The 22,854-nt window shown below is 38.2% G+C and overlaps 1 protein-coding gene across 1 annotated transcript in view; it reads left to right on the top strand.

Annotated features, from left to right (window-relative positions):
• UNC5C (unc-5 netrin receptor C) overlaps window positions 1-22,854 on the top strand; it is a 400,199-nt gene that overhangs the window by 332,681 nt on the left and 44,664 nt on the right. Inside the window, exons 8-10 of the mRNA XM_030819147.1 lie at window positions 10,781-10,972; window positions 11,641-11,985; window positions 14,737-14,824. Coding sequence (XP_030675007.1) covers window positions 10,781-10,972; window positions 11,641-11,985; window positions 14,737-14,824 — 625 coding nt within the window. The remainder of the gene's footprint in view (window positions 1-10,780; window positions 10,973-11,640; window positions 11,986-14,736; window positions 14,825-22,854) is intronic.

Below are 22,854 nucleotides of genomic sequence, written 5' to 3'. Positions count from 1 at the left end.
AGTTGCTTCTGACCCCAGTCTACTGTGTCAGACATGACCAAGTTAAGACAAAATTGAACTGAGCTCAATTTAATTAATACACAAAAGGTAGAAAAAAGCTTTACAAACAGAACTTTTGTTAATCCCCTAATAATAGTTCTCTTTTGCAAAGGAAGAAACTGAGGCATAGAATTGAAACAGCCCTCCCAACACCCACAGATGAGTGCTGGAGCCAATGTATGAAGGCAGATCTGTCTCATTTTTAAACCTGTTCTCATGCAGGATCTTGGATGCCAGAAGCAAGTGGTTATCAGCTTTTGTTGCTTTAAAATGGGGAGAGGATGCCCTATTTAATGAATGGTGTTGGGAAAACTGGCCATATGCAGAAAACTAAAACTGGACCCCTTCCTTACACTTAATACAAAAATTAACTCAAGATGGATTAAAGACTTAAATGTAAGACATAAAACCATAGAAACCCTAGAAGAAAACCTAGGCAATACCATTCAGGACATAGGCATGGGCAAAGACTTCATGACTAAAACACCAAAAGCAATGGCAACAAAAGCCAAAATTGACAAATGGGATCTAATTAAACTAAAGAGCTTCTGCACAGCAAAAGAAACTCATCAGAGTGAACAGGCAACCTACAGAATGGGAGAAAATTTTTGCAATCTATCCATCTGACAAAGGGCTAATATCCATAATCTACAAGGAACTTAAACAAATTTATAAGAAAAAAAAATACATCAAAAAGTGGGCAAAGGATATAAACAGACATTTCTCAAAAGAAGACATTTATGCAGCCAAGAAACATGAAAAAAATCTCATCATCACTGGCCATCAGAGAAATGCAAATCAAAACCACAATGAGATACCATCTCACACCAGTTAGAATGGCCATCATTAAAAAGTCAGTAAACAGGCTGGGCACAGTGGCTCACACCTGTAATCCCAGCACTTTGGGAGGCCGAGGTGGGTGGATCACCTGAGGTCAGGAGTTTGAGACCAGCCTGGCCAACATGGTGAAACCCATCTCTACTAAAAATACAAAAAATTAGCTGGGCATCGTGGCAGATGCCTGTAATCCCAGCTACTTGGGAGGCTGAGGCAGGAGAATCGCTTGAACCCAGGAGGCAGTGGTTGCAGTGAGCCGAGATCATGCCATTGCACTCCAGCCTGGGCAATAAGAGTGAAACTCCATCTCAAAAAAAAAAAAAAAAAAAAAAAAAAAAAAAAAAAAAAAAAAAAAAAAAAAAAAAAAAGTCAGGAAACAACAGATTCTGAGGAGGATATGGAGAAATAGGAATGCTTTTACACTGTTGGTGGGAGTGTAAATTAGTTCAACCATTGTGAAAGACAGTGTGGCGATTCCTCAAGGATCTAGAACCAGAAATACCATTTAACCCAGCAATCCCATTACTGAGTGTACACACAAAGGATTATAAATCATTCTACTATAAAGACACATGCACACATATGTTTATTGCAGCACTGTTCACAATAACAAAGACTTGGAACCAACCCAAAAGCCCATCAATGATAGACCACATAAAGAAAGTGTGGCACATATATACCATGAAATACTATGCAGCCATAAAAAAGGATGAGTTCATGTTTTTTGCAGGGACACGAATGAAGCCGGAAACCATTATTCTCAGCAAACTAACTCAGGAACAGAAAACCAAACGATGCATGTTCTCACTCATAAGTGGGAGTTGAACAATGAGAACACACCGACGCAGGGAGGGGAACATCAAACATCGGGGCCTGTCCGGGGGTGAGGGGCTAGGGGAGGGAGAGCATTAGGAGAAATACCTAATGTAGATGACAGGTTGATGGGTGCAGCAAACCACCATGGCGCGTGTATACCTATGTAACAAACCTGCACGTTCTGCACATGTATCTCAGAATTTAAAGTATAATAAAAAAAAATGAGATTTTCTTCTGACGTGTAGAGCTCCTCCAATTATTGATGTTTATTCCTTTTTTCCACATGGCATCATTTTTTAGGGAAATGATGTTTCTCCTTTAAATATTTACTTATAGGGTTTTATGCCAAATGCAATGTGATTATCATGCATTAACAACTACATCATTCTAGCAAGGCTCTCCAGTCACATTAGAGCGGAAATGCCAAGATTTGGTACACCTCTTTGCTTGCCCCACACTTGAAACAGAAGACACTGTTTGGAAATTTTTTTCATTTAAAGGAGACAACCTCTCTATGCTATTTTTGGCTTTATAAGTGTCATGACTATAAATGATAATATTTCAAATGGAGAGATATTTTACAATCCAAATCAGCAGGGTTATCTCATGCAATCACTGTGTTACAAATTAAGCCAGGTGCCTACCAAGTCCTCTTCTGTTATTTCCTTGTCTCTCCTCATTTGAATCTACTAATTATTGCTCACACAGTACTTAAGAAGGACGGTGGAGGTGTAGCCTGAGGGCTGGGATCCAACCCTGGCTCTGCTGTTTCATCAGCTTTATAATGTTAGACAAATCCCTTTACCACTCTATGCTCAAAGGGTTAAAGTAGGGAGTTCCAATCAATGATCTATTTTCGCTCCAACATCCTGGGGGTTTGCAAGTTTGTGAGAACATAGACTTGGTTCTGAGGATTTAAACCTGGCCAATGATGTTCAGAAGTTACGACGTTTCTCACATCAGAATATTTGCTTGATAATTATTTCTATGAAAGTATGTATTATGGCATAAAAACAGTTTGAATTATTTTTAAAAAATGTAATAATAAAACCATGATCATTTTTTGCTATCTATCCATATTGCTTGGAAAGAAAAAATTTGAAAAGGCTAGAAAAATAAAAGTAGTTGCTATTTATTGGGGAAATGAAGACTTACATTTGGTTTCTGGCATTATTCTTGAGACTCTCAAATATAAACCCACCAGACAGGCTACATTTAGGTATATTGTTGCTCAGTTACTGAGTCTTGGCCGTGTACTTAGGGATAATTTGATATTACTTCCTTCAGTATAAACACCAGTGAAAGTTGGACATCACTAAAACGTTCGGGCGACCTCACCTCTAGTCTAAATGATGACCTTGTGCAAATTAGAAAAAAGTCATTCGTTCCCTAAGTCACTTTACTACCAGCAGCCAGAAAATGGTTCTATGATTAATCCAAATCTACAGTAAACACAAATATGAATGGTGCCACCCAGAGCTGGACAATGCAAAGTTATACATTGTCAGTTTTATTGACCCAAATTTTAGTTGGTAGAATATCAACACTTTGGGTAACTTTGCAAACATCCTTTCTCACCTTTGAGACTCTGTCTCCTCATATGAAAAAGATTGAATGAGATAATCTCTTGAGATAATGTTTTGAGCAATTATGAGATGGTCTTCAAGTAAAAGGAGCATTGCATGAACTGTTTAAGACACAGCCTGCTCTTGCTCCAGTTTTCAAATATTTTTCCTTCACTTAAAGGTTTTCTCCAAATCGAATCTCCTTTAGTCTGTATTCCTGCAGGTCAGGAAAATCTATGCTTTAAAAAATAAATTTTCTTTAAAAATACAAGTTACAGCTGGGTGTGATGGCTCACACCTGTAATCCCAGCACTTTGGGAAGCCAAGGTGGGAGGATTGCTTGAGCCCAGGAGTTCAAAACCAGCCTGGGCAACATAGCGAGACCCCATCGCTACAAAAAAAATTTTTAAATAGCCTGGGTGTGGTGGTGCAGATATGTGGTCCCAGCTACTTGGGAGGCTGAGATGGGAGGATTGCTTGATCTCAAGAGGTGGAGGCTGCAGTGAGCTATGATCACGCCACTGCACTCCAGCCAGCATGACAGAGCAAGACCCTATCTTGAAATAAATATATTTTTTTAAAAAAACATTGTTTTAAAGTGGATATAGGTTATAAGCAGTTACCCTTGAAAAAGCAGTTGCTGAGGCCACACTGTACCCAGGGGTAACAAGTCTCATACCTTTCCCTGAACACCATGCCTGTTCTTGCCTTTTCAGTCAAAAAGAGGTGATTGTGAAAGTTGTTATCAAGGGAGGTGGATTTTGTTCTGGGCCATCCTTTCATGGCAAGATTGTTTCTTTCATTGCAGGACATTCAATATCCTTGGCCTTCACTCACAAAATGCCAAAAAACCACCACCTAATCCTTATGACAACCAAAAAAAACACCACCCCTACCCCATTTCCAAACACCCTCTTGAGAAATTGCATCACTCTTGGTTGAGATACCTTTTTACCATCAATTTGCACTCTGGCCTTGAAAACGTGCTTTGGAAACATACCACCATATCTTTTGCCAGAAGCCACAAAGGACAGGCATAAGCCTTTTGACATGAAGAGAGTGCAAGAGTCCTTAGAAAAGAGCATTGTATATGGCTTCTCTGAAAAACTGGGCTCCCTGTCTGTGTAATAACTGGGGAAACTGAAATTCAAACGAGTTTCCTAAGATCACTCATTAGATAATAGGCTATGTTGATTCTACAGATAAAATCCCTTAAGGACCCAGCATCTTAGTATACCTTAGTGACATGCATCATAATTATATCAATGTCATTGTTGGTCATTTCTTGATTACTGGCAATGTACCAGCACCTTACAAATCTCATCTATCCCTTCCACAGCTCTAGAAGTAAGTATTCATATCCCCTTAGACAGATTAGAAAACTGATGCTTAGAAAAGTAAAGTAGTTTAGCCAAGCTCTCCCAGCTAAGTGGCAGAGCTAGGATTCAAGCTGATGTTCCTGAGACTGAAAAGCAGTGTACTGGCCCATGGCCCGGTGCTTTTCTTAGACCACCTTACTTTGAAGTAGCAGGAAAGTTAACTGAAATCCCTAACTTTTGAACCAGGCTGTCAGTAGCAACTGAAAAACAATTATTTTGCACTGTGTTCTGCCGGAGATGTTATTTTTCATTATTGCTAGGACTCCTCTCAGCAGGATCACCTCATTAGCTGAAGAAAATGTTCCCTGTTGTTCTGTGAGAGACGGATCAGATGGAGAAGCATAAAAACAAACTCCAGAAAGTGATTCTGTGTTCCCCTCATTTAGGGGATGGAACAGTAATCCCCTTCTTCTCTGATTCCCAGCCTGCTAAGTGATGTTTTACTTCTGTAGTTGCAGAAGTGTTTTGAAAATGATGGAAAAAGTTTTACAGGGATGACTTACATAACTTTTTATCAGTGTTTCCATAACAGAGTAAATTGGAGTGTCGAACCTTTGGTGAGTACACTTAATACTGGTCTGTTTTAAATTTTCCCATGTAGGAAAATAAGAGTTTGGCTAGATTGGTCCTAATTGCCTATGAGGAATAACTAAAGTAAGTGAGACTTTGTAAAATATTTTTTAAATTTTTTTAAATATTAAATATTTTAATATTTTTAATATTTTAGAGTGAGGCTGTATTTAATTTTTTAATATTTTATTTTCGTTCAGAACAACCTCAAATGCAAACACTTCATCAGTTATATTATACACCTATTGACAGACATCTCCTAAGCCATGTATTATAGAAGCCATCTGTAAAACCCTATCACTTTGCTCCATTTGAAAATCCATATCTATAGAAACCAAAGTGATTTTTTTCAAAATGACATTCTATCACAGGTTATGCATTTCACTTAGAATAAAATCAATACTCATTGTGGAGGGCAGGTGCAGTGACTCGGGCCTGTAATCCCAGCATTTTGGGAGGCTAAGGTGGGCAGATAGCTTGAGCCCAGGATTTCGAGACCAGTCTAGCCAACATGGTGAAACCCCGTGTCTAGTAAAAATACCAAAATTAGCCGGACGTGGTGGTGCACACCTGTAATCCCAGCCACTCGGGAGGCTGAGACAGGAGAATCGCTTGAACCCGGGAGGTGGAGGTTGCAGTGAGCCGAGATCGTGCCATTGCACTCCAGCCTGGGTGACAGAGTGAGACTCCTCATCCTGGCCCGCCAGGACGTGACCTGGTGCTGCCTGTCCTCTGACCGCACCTCCTCCCTTTCCTTTCTTGCTTGCTCCCCACCCTCTAACCATTCTGTCTTTCTGTCAGGACTTTCGTATTTATTGTCATTTCTCGTCAAGCACTTGGCTCCTGATCTTCACTTGGCAGATTCTTTCTTTTTTTCAAGCTCCAGGTCAAATTTCATCTCAATTAAAAAAAAAATTCTTCCTTAATTCCCTAAGTTGGCCATCCTGACATCTCCGAACACATTACATTCTTTTGGTTTATTTTTAAAAGAACTTTTTTACTATTTGAAATGATCTTATTATTTTGTTTACTTGCTTATTTTCTGTTAAACTTCAGTAAAAACAGGAAAGTATCCCCATGTCTACAACAGAACCCAGAATATAATAAGGTTCAAGAGTATTTGCTAAATGGATGATGAATGAATGAATGAATGAATTCCAATTCTGTGCCTGGAATGAGATTGAAGTTTCAGATAAATAATAAGGCACAAAACATTTATTGAGTAGTTTAAATCTACATAATTTGTGAAAGTTGACATTCAAATCGAAATTACACAGTTATATTCTCTATTCTTGGTCTGCCTATCAAGAACAGGAATTCTGGTGGGAAGCAGAGACAAAAAACTCAGAACTGCTTTACAGGGAGAAATTTCAGACCACGTGATATCTAGCTGGAGACAGGCTTTCCTTTTGCAAGATGCAGCTCTTCTGCTTATTCAAGCAGGACCACGCTGATTCTTTTCTTTTTATTTTTTGAGACAGAGTCTCACTCTATCGCCCAGGCTGGAGTGCAGTGGCGCAATCTCTGCTCACTGCAATCTCCGCCTCCCAGTCTCCAGTGATTCTCCCACCTCATCCTCCCGAGTAGCCGGGATCACAGGCACGCGCCACCACGCCTGGCTAATTTTTTGTATTTTGGGTAGAGATGGGCTTTCACCATGTTGCCCAGACTGTCTCATACTCACGAGATCAGGCGATCCACCTGCCTCAGCCTCTTAAAGTGCTGGGATTATAGACGTGAGCCACCGTGCCTGGCTGCCAGGCTGATTCTTACCAAAAGTTTCAGGATGAGCATCATAGCATTTGTAAATATGCCTTTTATACTCATTTCCTTGCCCTCTTACCTGCAAAAATAAGTCTTTTGACATTCTTCTACTTAACATCATCACTTCCAGGAGGGTGGCATTGTGATCTGGTCTCCTCTACTAGCAGTGAACTTGTTTTGTGTTAAGTCTTTGGATTTTGAAAATAGAGCCTGTATATGTTCCAGATGTCCTTTTATTGAGTTCACAGAATACAAATGGAAAAATTTTATTACCAGGCAGTAGTGTTTAAAAATGAAAATCAAACCTAATACATGGACTCAGACAACTAGAATAAGGAATATAATATTTATAAAACTGAGTAGGAGGTTGCGATCATTGCTCTAAAATAAAGCATTAAAAATTAATTCAGAGCAAACCTGTCTGTGCCACAGCAAAGCTCTCTTTCATTAAGGTAGCACTGCATGTTTCTCCAGAATTAGTTCCCCCAAATAGGTAAATAGCTTGTAAGAACTGAGTGTTCGGCAAACTACGGAAGTGCTACCTAAGGCACGATTTAGAGTTGCTTTTAGTATTACAGCTTTATAGACCTTTCATTTTGAACCAATTAATTGTGAATCTTGCAGTTTTCCTTTGTTTTTTTGTCCTTGAATATTACTAGGAAGGTTTAATTCACATGCTTCTTAGTCATCTTCATTGGATTAATCCAAATGGTGCTATATCATTTGATTAATTCATATGTAGCAGAATAGTAAATCTTGGAGAACTGTGGTTACCAGTATAAGATATACTTTAAAACTTTCCATAGGTTTTTCGTTTCAAAAGGTTTGTGTTGCACATATTTTAAGTGACTTTTCCCTATCTTATTCCACTTCACATTATTATCATTATCTATATTGCATTATTATTGTCAGTTTCCATCTTCAGAATACACTAAAAAGGAAGAGAAATAAAATGCTAGTGCTATTTCTGCATTTTTCTATTGAGATGAAGTTTTTATTTTTCCCAATATACACCATTTCTCTGAAGCCCTAAAATAAGTAACCTTATAACCTCTAGGCCCTATTGATTTTCTAATGATTTCAAATAAAAAGCATCCAGTTTCCATTGCATTGACAAACTGTTCAGTCCCTAGACAAAACCTACTGGACTCCTATTAAATGAAGGGGGCAAGAAACAACAGAAAATCCAAAACGTAGATTTGAGATGGAGCGGGGGAGAGGTGGTCTCAGCTTAGCTCAGTAAATGGGTACTTAACCTTTGACCAATGATGACAGGTCTTCTTTAGTTCTCTTAGACCAAGCGCAAGCTGTTATGATTAAATAAAAAAGAAAAAAACTGTTTAGAGCCTTACTGAATATGTCCTGGGAATTAAAGCATATGGCAGGGATAAGGAAAAAAGATTTTCCTTATGCTAATGACCCTTGATGTCTGAAATAAATTAGATCCATTAGAGTTTATGCTCAATAAAAGAAAGACTTTAAGCACTCCCAAGTTAGTGACTCGAGACCAGTTTTTGCTCTAAAATTCAATCTGCCTGCTTATTAATTCTTAGTGAGGCTCCAGAGCAGACAGGAGATGCAAAATCATAATTTTGTACTGAACCAGAATTTTGAAAGACCACGGGTTTCTTTTCCTTTTAATTAAACCATTTTTCATGCTTCCTATTTTCTTTTCCTCATTAATTTGATTTTGTTCCCATTTTTGTTTCATTTTTTTTTTCTTTTCAAGGTTTCATTTATCCCATTTCAACTGAACAGAGAACCCAGAATGAATATGGATTTTCTTGTAAGTTTGATGTTTGGATTTTATGTTGCTGAATAATCATTTAACATTATTGCCCCTAGTTCAAGTTTACCTTTCTTTGGATTACAGATGTGCACACAGGAAATAGGAGCCTAATATATTCTAACATGAAAAATAAATTAGATTTTTGCTGCTGAAGAGAAGAAAGGATCATTTCAAGACTCTGCCAGCTTTAAAATCTATCAGTCTACCATTCAAAGCTTGAGTCCCAGTAGCTGACAAAACATATCATGAAATATGCTGATATAAGTAAAGGGCAGGGTTCAAATACTAAAAAGGAAAGGGTTGAAAAAAGACAGATCGGTTGAGCTAGAAATCATGAATGTTGAATAAGTAACTATGACCTGGTAAAGTAAAACATTAAGAATTTAGATGTAATTTTCTGACCAGAGTTCAGAATCCTGCAGCAGTGCCTCAAATCCTCAAATAAAACCCAACAGAAAAGTGAAGTAAGTACTTTGAAAGCAGCACTCACTCAACCAAGAGTATTTGCGATATCACTGGTTTTCTGAAGAAAATTTGCTAATATTGACTTGATTGATGGGAAAGTGAATATTCTGGAAATTTTGGGAAGAATATTTTTAAAAGAAAGCATTGGATACATTACATTTAAACACAAAATGCTAAAAGAGATAGAGCAATTTCCAATAGAGAATTCATTTACACTGCTAATATGTGAAAGATTCCATGACATTAGAGTGTGGGTTATCTCGTGAGCCACTGGCAAATGAAATGATGAGTTATTTCACCATGTAAACCGTGTGGCTGTGAGTGTTAGGAGAGGGCTGTGGTTCCTCACATTTTAGGAGGTCATGGGACCTACAAATTTGAAAGTTCTCTCTCCCTGAAAAATGCACACGTCTATAAAATTGACCATAAAATTCTAGGTTGTTCTCGACTACCTGAAGTGCCAATTTAACAACCTCTTTTATAGTGAGTGGAACAGCTTTGATTAATTTTGCTGAACATGTTTTTGTGCATCACAGAAAACTAAAAACAGAGACTTAAATATGTCAAAGGGGTCCACAAAGGTTTCATTTCATTTGTTTGTTTTAATTATCAGCTTCTATCACCTTTTCTAGTTAGATGAAAGCATGTTCTATGCCACCAAGGCAACATGCAACATTTATAGGAATTCTTTTCCAGAAAAAAGGCCTCAGTTGACTGACATACCGTGTTGGTCGAATGCTTATTTTCCTTCTGGGGTAGTCTGACCTTTCTGATCACTGAACCAGGCCTTTATCTTCCTTAGTGCACAAGAGAGCTATATTTTATTCTAGTAATGAGTAGCTCAAATGTAAATCTCTGACAGGGGACCGTGAGAAGCTCAGGGTTCTCAGAGATAATACTGCATCTGTATCAAAGCCCGGACTTAGAGACAGTTATCAGCATTAACCTCTGTCCCCCAGATCTGGGCCCTCCGAAAGCACACCCTTCAAATCTAATATGTTTGCTCCTAATATTTGCTTTGCTTAGTTACACCATTCCCACCCACCTCTCCATTGATTTAGGGGAAAGTGAGAAGAGTGCTATGGAAAGTAATTTTATGACTTGGAGTGATACTTAGGAAAATATTCTGGTTCAATAAATATGCAGATTTAAAACATGCCAGATATTTCTAACAGTGTTTATGTTTTTAAAGAACTATCAGTGAATTCAAAAACCCTTCCAAACTTTTCCACCTGAAATGAGTAATAAACTTTTTTTTCCTGTGGGTTGGGATGGTTTTAGTTCCAGTTTCTTTATATGCCTAGTAATAAACAGTCTGTTATGCTGCCCAATTATAAGATAGATTAGTGGGTGGATAGATGCAGAGTGAGAAAGGAAAAGAAATCGGAGATAATTTTCCACTGAAAGGCCACAGCCATTTTATATAGCTTTTGAAATAGATTTGAAATTAACCTATAAAAAAGGCAGTGAATGTCTGAAAAAATTATAGCAATACATATGTGTACTGTGAGAAATTTCTGTAAGCAGCTGGTTCAGTGTTTCACTCTTCTCTCTAGCTGCTCCTGATTCAGATGATGTGGCTCTCTATGTTGGGATTGTGATAGCAGTGATTGTTTGCCTGGCGATCTCTGTAGTTGTGGCCTTGTTTGTGTATCGGAAGAATCATCGTGACTTTGAGTCAGATATTATTGACTCTTCGGCACTCAATGGGGGCTTTCAGCCTGTGAACATCAAGGCAGCAAGACAAGGTCAGTTGACATTCCACTTTATGCCCTGTTACTTATGCATGTAAGCAGTTTCAAAAATCAATGACTTTAGAGTCATCTCATTCAGCTAGAATGTAAGCTCCATGAAGACAGCAATTTGAGTTAATTTTGTTCATTACTGTATTGATGTCATTTACATAACAAATTAGAGTTAACAAGATAAATCCTCTTTTTTTCTTTTCTGACAGATTGCTCTGTCACTTTTTAACTTCTATTTGAAAAGAGTACTCTGATTGGTTGACTGATTTCTTGAGTCTCTTTTTTTCCTTCCTTTGACAAGATATCTTGTATTGCTATGAATAGAATGATTTACCAATGAACCCAAATCCAGTATAGACCAGGGAAACCATAGCTAATCATCACCTAGTGAGGCTCGTTCAATCCAATCTGTTGAAATAGCTAAATACCTTGGGCATAATGAGTAGACATCAAAGCAAATTATAGAATGAGCTTGACCACTTACTTATAGCCAATAATAAAATAGCTGGTAGTTATCTGATTGCCCTGTTTTCAGTAGAGCCTGTCTATCCATCTCTGATATTAGCTGAGCTGCTTTACTTTTGGCTCAGAAAGTGTGAGGGGGAGTCTGACTAATGTAGGTTGGCCTGAATGGAGAATGCCAATGGGATTATTTTCTCTTTCTGACTCAGATCTGCTGGCGGTACCCCCAGACCTCACGTCAGCTGCAGCCATGTACAGAGGGCCTGTCTATGCCCTGCATGACGTCTCAGACAAAATCCCAATGACCAACTCTCCAATTCTGGATCCACTGCCCAACCTGAAAATCAAAGTGTACAACACCTCAGGTGCTGTCACCCCCCAAGATGACCTCTCTGAGTTTACATCCAAGCTGTCCCCTCAGATGACCCAGTCGTTGTTGGAGAATGAAGCCCTCAACCTGAAGAACCAGAGTCTAGCAAGGCAGACTGATCCATCCTGTACCGCATTTGGCAGCTTCAACTCGCTGGGAGGTCATCTTATTGTTCCCAATTCAGGTAATTCCTAGAGGTTTAAATTGCAAAGAGGCAGCTTGAAACATATTTTTCCATACCAAAATCTTTTTTGTTCATGGGTTTTCATTAGGCCTGAAATGTTAAATGTGACCTATCCAGCCCAAATCTACTTTCAATGTAAACAGAACATTACTTCAGACAAATCAGCAAAACCATTTATTTTCCTCCAACAATTCTGAAAACACTTCCTCTAGAAATTTTATACTCACAACTTTCTGCTGAGGTGTAATTTAGAACCATCACTGACCTCCTTTCTTCTAGAACTTCAGAAGGCAACATCAAGCCGCAAGTCCTAATGTTGTCATTATACTTTAAAAGGACGAACTAATTATAAAATATATCATTTGGTTCAGTTCCAATTTACTACATGAAGCAATACTACAGAAAACAAATTTTTTGATCATCAGAGGCATCATAATAGACATCAAATCTTCATTTATTAACCTAACTTGATCAGTCTTTTACCTCACAGTATTGAGAGTGTACACTGTACTCACTCCTACCTCTGATATTTGTATCCAGAATCACCAGATTCATCAGGTGTGCTTTTGTACTATTACTTGGTTTCAGTTTATTATGTAGTTTCTCTGCATCTAGAGAATAAGCCTCATAAAGCTCTTTCATGGTGAATGAAAGTTAATGACTGATACTGTTGGATTAAAAATCGATATTCATTAATCAGTATTAGTAATGAGCTTGGAACCATGGGTCATAAAAGGGTTAATGGCCTCCTCTCTATCTAATTCTTTTGGACAAGGCTGTGAGTATTTTGTAAATACAGTAATACCTAAAATGTAAATACCTAAAATGTTGTCACATTGAAAAAACATAATGTATGTATAGCCAAGGAATATACAGACCAAAGAGTCTTCAGGACTGAATATGAAATTTTATTTGATTCTTCCTGTCATTCACTCTTTCATTTCAATGCCTTGGCAACTTTTATCCTAAACCTTTAAAAGTATATTTTAACAAAATCAAAACATTTAATGAAATATTTTTTTCTTCACAGTTTACACAGCTGAGATCATGTATTATATAATGTTTTCTACCCTTTTCTCATTAATCCTCGTGCTATTGCATGCACTTTAAAATCATGATTTTAAATATATTTATAATAGTCCATTATTGAATGAATCAAAACATATTTTAATGTTCTTCCATTGTTTAAACATTACAATTGTTCTCAAAATAGTTCTTTTCCCTCTGATATGTATTGGATTCTGCCTTTTCTTCCTATTTCTACCTACCACTTTTTCATATGTGCATTATTATAAAGGCCTCTTAAGTGGAAGGGAGTGAGCTAGCATGTTTTAAATTCTTCCTATGTATTAGGCAATGGTGATCAACATATGATATTTTATTTAATGGACAAACAATAGTTACCTATTACTTCATATTCATAATGCTGTTTCATCCCTATAACAAAGATTAAGGTATGTTTTATGTTTTCAATGAAAAAAATAAAAGCACTGAGGCTTGGTAGCCTCACGTGTGATCTTCTGCTGTGTCCTCCACAAATCATTCTGTACGTTGACAGCCCACTTCCTACAACGCCAGGGCTCTCACATTACTCTCCTTCTCAAGAGGGCTGTGGCTCAACATCTTCAACCAGTTACATAAAGGCCTACTATCTCTTAACTCTCCATTCTTTTTTCTTGAGACTTTCCAGTGTGGTCAGGCAAGTTTTCATATCGCCCCACGGTCATTTGGCATATTCCATTTCCTCGCTAATTAAATTATGAATTACTCAAAGACAGGAAGACTATCTTTTCCTTCTTGAAATTCACAACAGTGCCAAACACTGTACTCACAAGGATGCTTCATAAATTTGTATGGAGCTGAAGGAAGCTGGATTTTATGGGAATCAAATGATGGAGCCAAACATCTTTGGAGTGCTGTCCACACTGAATCACTCTTTGTGATGATGAGCAGTGATGTGGGCCCCAGACCATCACTGTGGGCATCACCTGGCAACTGGTTGAACTAAAAAATCTACCCCACACCCCATATCTCTGAATCAGAAACTCTGGGGGTAGGGACCAGTAATCTGTGGTTTAACAAGCTCTCCAGGTAGTTCTGACGTGAGCTCAAATTTGCAAGCCACTGCTACAGCAGACACAGTTAGCTTAGAACACAGCCCAATCTAATAGTTCTGCAAAAGGGCACCGATCAGCAACTACCTAGAAACGCTTTGACGTGCTGTGACTAAACTAGGAGTTACTGTTCACTTTCTAGAGTTATGCATAATAAAAGGTCTTCACCATTCTTATACCATTGTGGAATTACATTGATGCTAACCAGATATTTAAAAAATACATGTTGTTTTTTATGTTGAAGTTGGCATTTCCCTGACTTTGAATCTTGTGGGGATTTTCAAAAAAATGGAAATGATGCATCATTACAGCTGTTTGAAATTTTGAGCAGTTGTTGGTTTTCCCCTTGTCTTGCAAGGAAAACAACAGTGGAACCATCTGTCTTTTCCTCAAATAAAACAAGAGTTTAAAAAGTTACATCATTCCTTTAAGTAATTCCATAAGAGTTCAGAGGGAGCTGTGGTAAGGAGGCCAACGAGGAAGGAAAATGGAGCAACTCGGAATATTTACATGTCTTTAGAGAAAACGAAGCAGGCTTATGGCTGCGCGGTCACAAAATCTCCTCATTACGTTTTACGTGCTACAAAAGCTTTGATTCCTAGGTCTTACATGACTGCTTTTCTCTTTTGCTATTCAGGAGTCAGCTTGCTGATTCCCGCTGGGGCCATTCCCCAAGGGAGAGTCTACGAAATGTATGTGACTGTACACAGGAAAGAAACTATGAGGTAAATATGCTTTTTCTGGTGCACTGACTTTACCAATGTCTAACTTGGAGGAGAAATTGTACAATAGACACAATAAACCCAACATATTTTTGTCTCAAGTGCCTTGCTTCTGGCATACATTTTTTTTCCCTTGACCTACAAAAGATCAGGTTTTACTTCTCTTTGTCTTTGAGGCTCCAGACACTTTTGCAGATCTTGAATATGGGTAGAAGGCTAGAGATCTTTTCCCAAGTGGACATGTTGCCATATTTCCTGGAAAAATGTCCAGAAATGTGATCCCTAGATTGTCCAGAGAGGCAAGTGGGTAGACACAGAGACGTCGACTTCATGGGATCTGGCTCAGGAATCCAGCCTGTTCCCATTACAGAGTCAAAGGTCACAAAGGATTGGACAACTCCCCCAGTCCCTACCACTCCCACTCAGCCTAGCCCTTAATTCTGACCCACGATTCTTCCTTTCGTGACTGTCTTCTAGCTTAAGTATTACTAATTTCCTTATGTTTAGCACTTATAAATTCCACATTAGACTGTTCAGAATGGGTCTAGGATTGATTAAAACTAGATTTAATTAAAAGGTTTTGTTTAGAATGTTTCATAATCATAAAGATGAAGTTATTTTAAGTAAAAATAACAAGAGGCGTTGAGAAGTCCTAAATTCAATTTTCAGTTTGGCCTCTAACAAATCGTATTGGGTATTTCTTGATTAGTTTCCATGTAAAATGCGTGTGTTAAATAGTGCTTTGGAAGCCTGATTAATGCTTCTGAAGTACACCAAGATCTTAAAATGAAAGATGTTGTTAAAATGGAGATCCTCATCATGTAATTATCTTTTTTTTTTCCCAAGGGGAAGAGCATCGGCTCCTCAGCCCTGAGCTCTGAATATAAAGCATGAGTGACAATGCAGAACTAGGTTATCATTATAACGCATTATACCTTTTCTCTTCCCAGCTCTCATCCTCAGAAAAACATCCATTTTTAGTCTTGCTCTTCACTAGCCGTAAAGCTTTTGTATTATGCTCTCAGGTGGAGATACTGGCATTTATAACTGGTGTGACCCAGAACATTTTTTTTCCTCAGGTGGTGTACTTCCACCTACATAAATACTAGCCTAAGAAAATAATACAATTCTTGAGCATTATTCATGCCTTAAATTTGAGCAACAGAAAAATCACTAAAAGGCTTGTATTTACCCACATCAAATATTCATTTTTTTCATTCCCAATGCAAAGCAACATTCACAGGCCCTCAAAGCTCCCTTCTTTTGCATCAGGAGAAAAGAAGATTAGCAAACTCCAAGATCTCTTTATTTTATTTTATTTTTCTTTCTCTCATCCAGAGTCAAGGTTAGCATTAAGTACATCTATCCATCAAGGCCTTTGTCAGCGTGGACACTTTGTTTAAATAGAAATAAGTATTGGCTTGTGCTTTATGGTGAGAAACAGTAAGATGCCTGAGCTCTCTTATTTTCCATCAGATTATCATTATCTGCAGCTGAAGATCAAGCCTTAAGGGGCTGCTGCAGGCACGGGCTGAAGCTGAAAGAGGTGTGCACTCACGTGCCTGCTCTTCCCATACTTTCCTTGGCAGCTGAACCAGGATAATTGTACATTTTAGATGAAAGAAAGAGAAAACAGAAAATTGATAAAGCTAGACACTTTTCTGCTTTTAGGGTTCTCTGCCTTTGACTATAATGAAAAGGAAACTATAAATCACTCCTTGCTATGCCTACCATCTGAAGTTAGGTGCAGAGGGAATTACTCTGTTGAATTTGGTGTGCATAAAAGAAGTTCTGTTTATAAAAATGAAGCTAGGAAAACCTCAAGATCTCAAAAGAAAATATGCACTAAAGACCACGAACCAAGGAACAAACACAGGAGGATAACTGTTTCAGATAAATGAGAAGTCTTCTCTTCACTAGTTTTCTGTTATGAACCAGATGCATTTTTATTGTAAAACACAATGGCAAGAATGTGCTTTAGGATATAGTCATAATACAAAGCATCCCTGCCCTTCATCCAGCAAACTCTTAATTTCATTTACTTCTCACTACGTTCTGCAAGCTGTGATAAGCTCCACTTTAAAGATGAAGAAACTGAGGCACAGGGGAATTGGGTTCCATAGCCAAGGTTTCACAGTTAGTACCTTAGCAAGGCAGAATTCAGACTCAGGCTTTTCTGATCACAAAGCGCTTTCTGCTTCCTAATGTGCCATCCTCCTCCATTGCACCAATGCACAAACCAAACCTCTGCCTATGTATTATGGTGCATTTTTGGATACACTTTCTATTACTCACTAAAGATCCTTTCTATCCACACACGATACAAGACAGAACTTCTTTGGAAGAAGCCTCAGTGAGAACATCAGGAGCTGTGATGTTATCATGCATTCGTAGGAAAATTCTGAGCATTCTTCTCCATTTTTCTTCTCTCTGATTCCTTTTATTGCATCCCAAACTGGGTATGTTTCCAGCTGGATGGTATCCAGCTGGTCATCTGCGGATGTGAATTGTCTGAAGGGAGGCGTGAACTTAATTACATGTGGCATAGTGAATGTGACAAGAGGGGTCTTATCATTACTGAATATGCTCTAAGCAAAAGAAGTTCAGGCTGGCAGCTGAACAGCCTGAATGAGCCACAGAGATGGGACAAGCGGTCTCTGACCAAAGAAGGTGCAGAGCTGCAAGTCTGTGCTCAGGATTTCTACCTCTCCTGCTTTACAGATCTCTGGAAAGGCGGCGAAGCCTTTGTTTTCCTGGTGGATACAATTTCCACAATTAATGCTGCTAACATGGGCCTTTTTGCCTTGTTTCTGGTAGCAGTTTGCACAAATGAACCCGACCTAGACTGAAATTTTGTCCTTTATTGATTCTTGTTGGAAAACAATTTGAATTGAAGATATGAAAGCTGATTTTCCCTTTTCTCTGCATTCTGTACTCACCTAGCAGTTTTATCAAAGGGTGAAGAAATCAATTTAGAGATTCCAAATACAAAGGTAAATAGAACACCTTTTTTGTAAACTGTGGGGAGCCATGGAAAGTTTCTGAGCGGCTGAGTGACACAGGAATAGCAGCGCTTTTTAAAGATTGATCCGGTGACAGTGCACGGAATGCACTGGTGGAGGGAACAGAAGGACTCGCCCAGAAGGCTTGGTGCCTGGGTGGGCCCTGGCAGTAATGCAGGTGTGAGGAGAGAGGAGGAGGAGGAACCAGGCCAGAGGGTGAGCTAGGTCCCAGTCTGAGAGAATGGAGAGGGTATCGAGAGAATCTATTTCAGAAGAGGAAGTATTTCACAGCTGGCTAGAAGTGTTGCAAAGGAGGGGCAGAACACACAGAACAGATTCAAGAATCAAGCCTGGGGCACTGTGAGAATTGTGAGAAAGGTGAGAAGCAGCAGTGGCTACAGGGGAAAGGACAGATTCCAGTTTGGATGCGTTCAGTGTGAGTGGGGATGTGGATTCCTGCTAGGGACGTGGAAGTGAAGTCACGGCAGGGAAGGAACCTCCAGCCGAGAAAATGCAGAAGCAAAAAGAACTGGGGAAAGAACTTTAAGAAATACTCCCATGAAGGTTTGGGTGTGATGAGAGAAACTAGATAGAACATGTAAGGATAAGGCAAATGAAGAGTTTGCATCCAGCACAGTACTTAACATATTACTGTGTTAGGAGTAGTGGCTCCTCAATGAATATTTCCTAATGAAAGTATGAAGGTTTGTAAGGGTAGACAAACAAACTGTGGTATAAATAGGATCTCAAAACTTAAAGGTAAAGAGAGCTCCAAGATGGAGCCTCAACATGAGGTGTCATTAAAGTAAAAATGTAAAGAAAGAGGAAGAACAACAAAAAGATTATTAGATTTGTCAACTGTTGGACATTAGTGGTGTTCAGAACTTTTTTTTTAATTGGTGAAATCCCCTTAGCAATGGTTTAAGATGTGAGACAGTAGTGTGGCAACTGACACTATTGTATCTATCTATTAAATATAAATAATAATGTGTGAGGATAGAGGAAGGTCTACATAGGTAACTGTATAGAGCTAGATTTGCTTATCATGTTATTTTTTGGAACTTTGTAAAATAGTAGTTGACATTATTCTGTCTCAAGGAAACACAGTGATCTTTCTCCTTTTAGTAGAGTCTTTTCTCATTCATGAGCCTCAAGTTCCTCAATTTGAAGGAAGAGCTATAAAAAGGCTAATGGTGGGAGTTAATGAGTCCAGGTATACTTAAATCTTATCCTCATACTGTTCTTGACAATGTTCATTTATTGAAATCCTACTTAGAAATGCTTCAAGGTAGTTTATGAAAACACTTCTTCTCAATAAGAGAAATAAATTTAAATAAGTGGATAAAAAAGGTAAGAAAATGGGGAAAATAAAGTTATAAAAGATAAGATAAAGTAGGAGAGCAGTTAGAATATAAAATAGTTTGTGTAATTCCCAGCACATTTGCTGGTACCAGGTCGTGAATTTACTATTTCTAAGCCTTTCAAGAAGGGAATGTGTTAAGTTACAAGATCTGCATGTCCATGAGGAAAAAAATATGCTCAGAAGAAACTCGATTATTTTTCCTTTGGTTCCTCATAAAGAAGACATTTTGCTAATGCAGTGAACAGCATCCTTAAAAGAAAAACAGCAATGAGTTTCACGGGCTGCTTCTATCAGTGTCCCTCAATGGAGGTAGACAAGCATAATGCTTATCAGTTGTGGCTTAATCCAGGGATAGATTTTGGCTTGTCTAGGGAGATGGTGGCACGCCCTTCAGAGTGGCTTTCATAAATATTATTTTTGCACAATTGAGCTTTTGATAGCAAGTGAGTTAGATATTCCCTGTCAGGTACCTAGAGTGCAAATATTTCAAGTTGCCAGTTATGTGTGAAGGCCGGTGCTTTAAAAGGCAGCTGAGCCTAGGGTGGGATTATCATCCTAAGGGACCAGACAAAAGACATGTCCATTACTAGAAGGCATCTCCTGTTCCCACAGAGGTGGATGGAGACAGATTCTTTCCTTGAGCCTGCTCTAGGAAACAGACAAGAATAGTTTCACAAGGACTTAAACCCACTCTAAGCAACCCAAAATACAGCATCGTGTGAAAGAAATTAAATGATTTGTGTTTGAAACCTACCTAGCTTCGCATCCTTAGGCAAGTATGTTAATATCTGCAGATTTCAGTTTCCTCTTCTGGAAAAGAGGTAATAGACATACACTACCTTACAGGTGTACCCTGAGCAGCAAATGCAATGGCTTATGTGAAAGTTTTGTAAATTATGCACTCTTGATTAGAAGTTCTCCTCACTGATAATGACAAGCAAAGGATGAGAAAATATTTCTGACAGGAAACTGAAATTTCTCTCTGTGGGCTTTGTCCTAGAGGACTCAGCACCCATCCAGCATTTACTGGAATATTATCCTTGTTGGACTTTGGAAAACATTTAAAATTTTAATCATTGTTTTTTGCTGAAATTTCTACTTAATTGACGCTTCTGCAGCTAATTTTTGCTCTATGTTCATTTCCATATCATCTGCAATTAATATTTACAAACTGCTTGAATTGCTTAGAAAACACATGAGACATAAAGAGAGGTCCTTCTCTGCAAAAACATGAATCCGAGATATTTATTTTCTGCTATTGTCTTCTATGTAATTTAATAGCTTCCTTTGTATAAATAAAGGAAATGTGTCACACACTCTGACCTTAGTTTTCACATAGTTAAATCTTATCCTGTGTAACTCCTTCCATATATGCTCAGATATTTCCAATTTCAATGCTATTTCTCTCATCTTGAAAACCTATAAGAGAATCTTATCATTATTTCTTCTTTGTTTTTCATTCCCTGTTAAAAATTCCACTTCACCACTTCCCTATTCATTACATTTTTGCACCTCACTGGGTTAATAAATTCTTTTGACACCTACTGCCCCTCCTTCCCTTGCTATCCCTCCTCCAAGAATGGTGCCCATCAATATTGCATGCCAGGGGTGTACTTGGAGAGTACAGGTCTGACAGCTCCCCAGCCCAGCAGGGAGCCTTCTCCCTTCTGTTCCAAGTCAGTGATGAAAAGGACCCCTCCTCCTTCCTGCCTCAAGCACCGGCTGCTAACACCAGACTGAGAGATAGATGTCTCCAGTCCCCAACTATATTGCAAAGACCACTTGAAATAGATTCCACTCTAGTCTCCTTCCTTAAAAGTTTAATGTTCACTTCTCAAGGTACACTTGTAACTAGAAGGTAAGAGTTGTGCTCAGAAAAATGCAATCATTGGTTTTTCTCCCCCTCCAGGACAGGAAAAAATAGAATTAAGCAATAATAAAGTCACTCCTTAAGGCAGATAGTATAGTATTAACTATGACACGGTGAAGGCAGAACTTGACTTGTGTTCTAAGAGAATGAATTTCAGACTGGAAGAAGGACAAATTGGGTCAAGAGAAAATGAAAACCAAGGTGGTAATGGGGATAGTAATGAGGTCTCAGATTGCTCCCAATAACCTTATAGTTCCAAATTTAAATACATTCCCAAGTACCTAAATAACTTTAGCTATAATGGAGGAAAGGGTATTGTTATTTAAAGAGAATGGAAATGCTATTAAAAGACTAAAAGTAGGTAAAATTTGTGTTGGTTTTCTAGATAGGAAGAAAGAAAAGCCATAGGTTGGTGAGATCCTAGTGCAATTTTAGAATAAGTGAGGAAGCAGCAATAGCCAAGAGTTATTAAGGGGAACATATGCCAAATTTTAATTGTGATCTTAGAACTAATAGTCAACTGTGGAAGCTCTAAGATACAAACTTACTTGTAAGCTACCAAGTTAGCTGCTACAGTCTTATGCGTGCTGATAAAACACACAAGACTTGTGGATCAAAGACAACAGACAGCTTATTACCCACAGCGATAGCATTATACAGAGTACCATCATTTCTGTGCCAATTTTGTGAGCCCCATTTTAGAAATGGTGATGCAAAAATGTTCAGATGAAGCCTACACACTCAATGGTTGTATTCCAGAAAAGGATCTATGAGCTTAGGGAACCTGAGTCTTCTATAATGAGGAGTAGACATGCCTGCCATTTGCTCCAGAAGTAGACATTGTCTTTATCTTTCAAGGTAATTGCTATACAAACATCCACGCATAAACATGAGAATTCCATGGATAATTATCTTCTGACAATATTAAAAATAATAACAACTGCTACCATTCATTGAGTGTTCAGTGAGGGCACCCATAGATAAAAGCTAACTTCTGGAATATGTAATAAATAATATGTAAACCATAGACAAAAACTAGAGAAAAATCCATTTCAAGTGACCATTGCCATTATAAAGGAATTTGATGTGTCCCTTGTCATATATATGTGAATTCCATCAAAAGATGTGAACCGAACAATGTCCATTTTAATGGGTTTCTATTTGGTGGAACTAAATAGCTCAAAGTATTGATATCAGACTGGAAAGAGGTTCCAAATGGTGTCCTTGAAAAGGTCTCTGCCCTTGCCCTATTCTTGTGTTGCAAAGTTATCAATGGTTAGAATGAGAACGTAAATGGCAAGAATATCAGATTTAGGGAGGAGAAAAGACTGGAAGAGATAGCCAATGTTTGGAGGGAAAATAGAGCATGAAGAAATAGATGACCCGAAATTTACCTTGAAACTATTAAGTTCAAATGAAAAGCTAAATATAAATTTCTGTACATAGGTTTAAAAGCCATCATTACAATCCTGGAACCAGACTTAGCCTAAGAACCACATCCTTAGACTTAGCCTAAGAGCCTTTCATGTTAGGAATACTTAGAGTGGTTAGCTTTAACAAATTTCTTAACTTCTTTGGAGCTTCACTGCTTCATTTTATAAAGGAAATGCTCAACCATACTATCTCTATCTTCCCATGTAACTGGAGCCTGCTAAATAATATTTATAAGTAATTCCTTGATTGGGAATAATCAACAGCAACAATTTTTGAGGCATGAATATAAACACAGATGGCAAATCAAAGAAAATACTCTCTCATACTGTCTATTTGAGTGTTGAGTTCAAGATGCCACCACTTT

The sequence above is a fragment of the Nomascus leucogenys genome, chromosome 9 (genome assembly GCF_006542625.1).
Source record: "Nomascus leucogenys isolate Asia chromosome 9, Asia_NLE_v1, whole genome shotgun sequence".
Classification (NCBI taxonomy): Eukaryota; Metazoa; Chordata; class Mammalia; order Primates; family Hylobatidae; genus Nomascus; species Nomascus leucogenys.
Note: the sequence above shows the minus strand (reverse complement) of the source record. Positions and strands in the feature narration are given on the sequence as shown.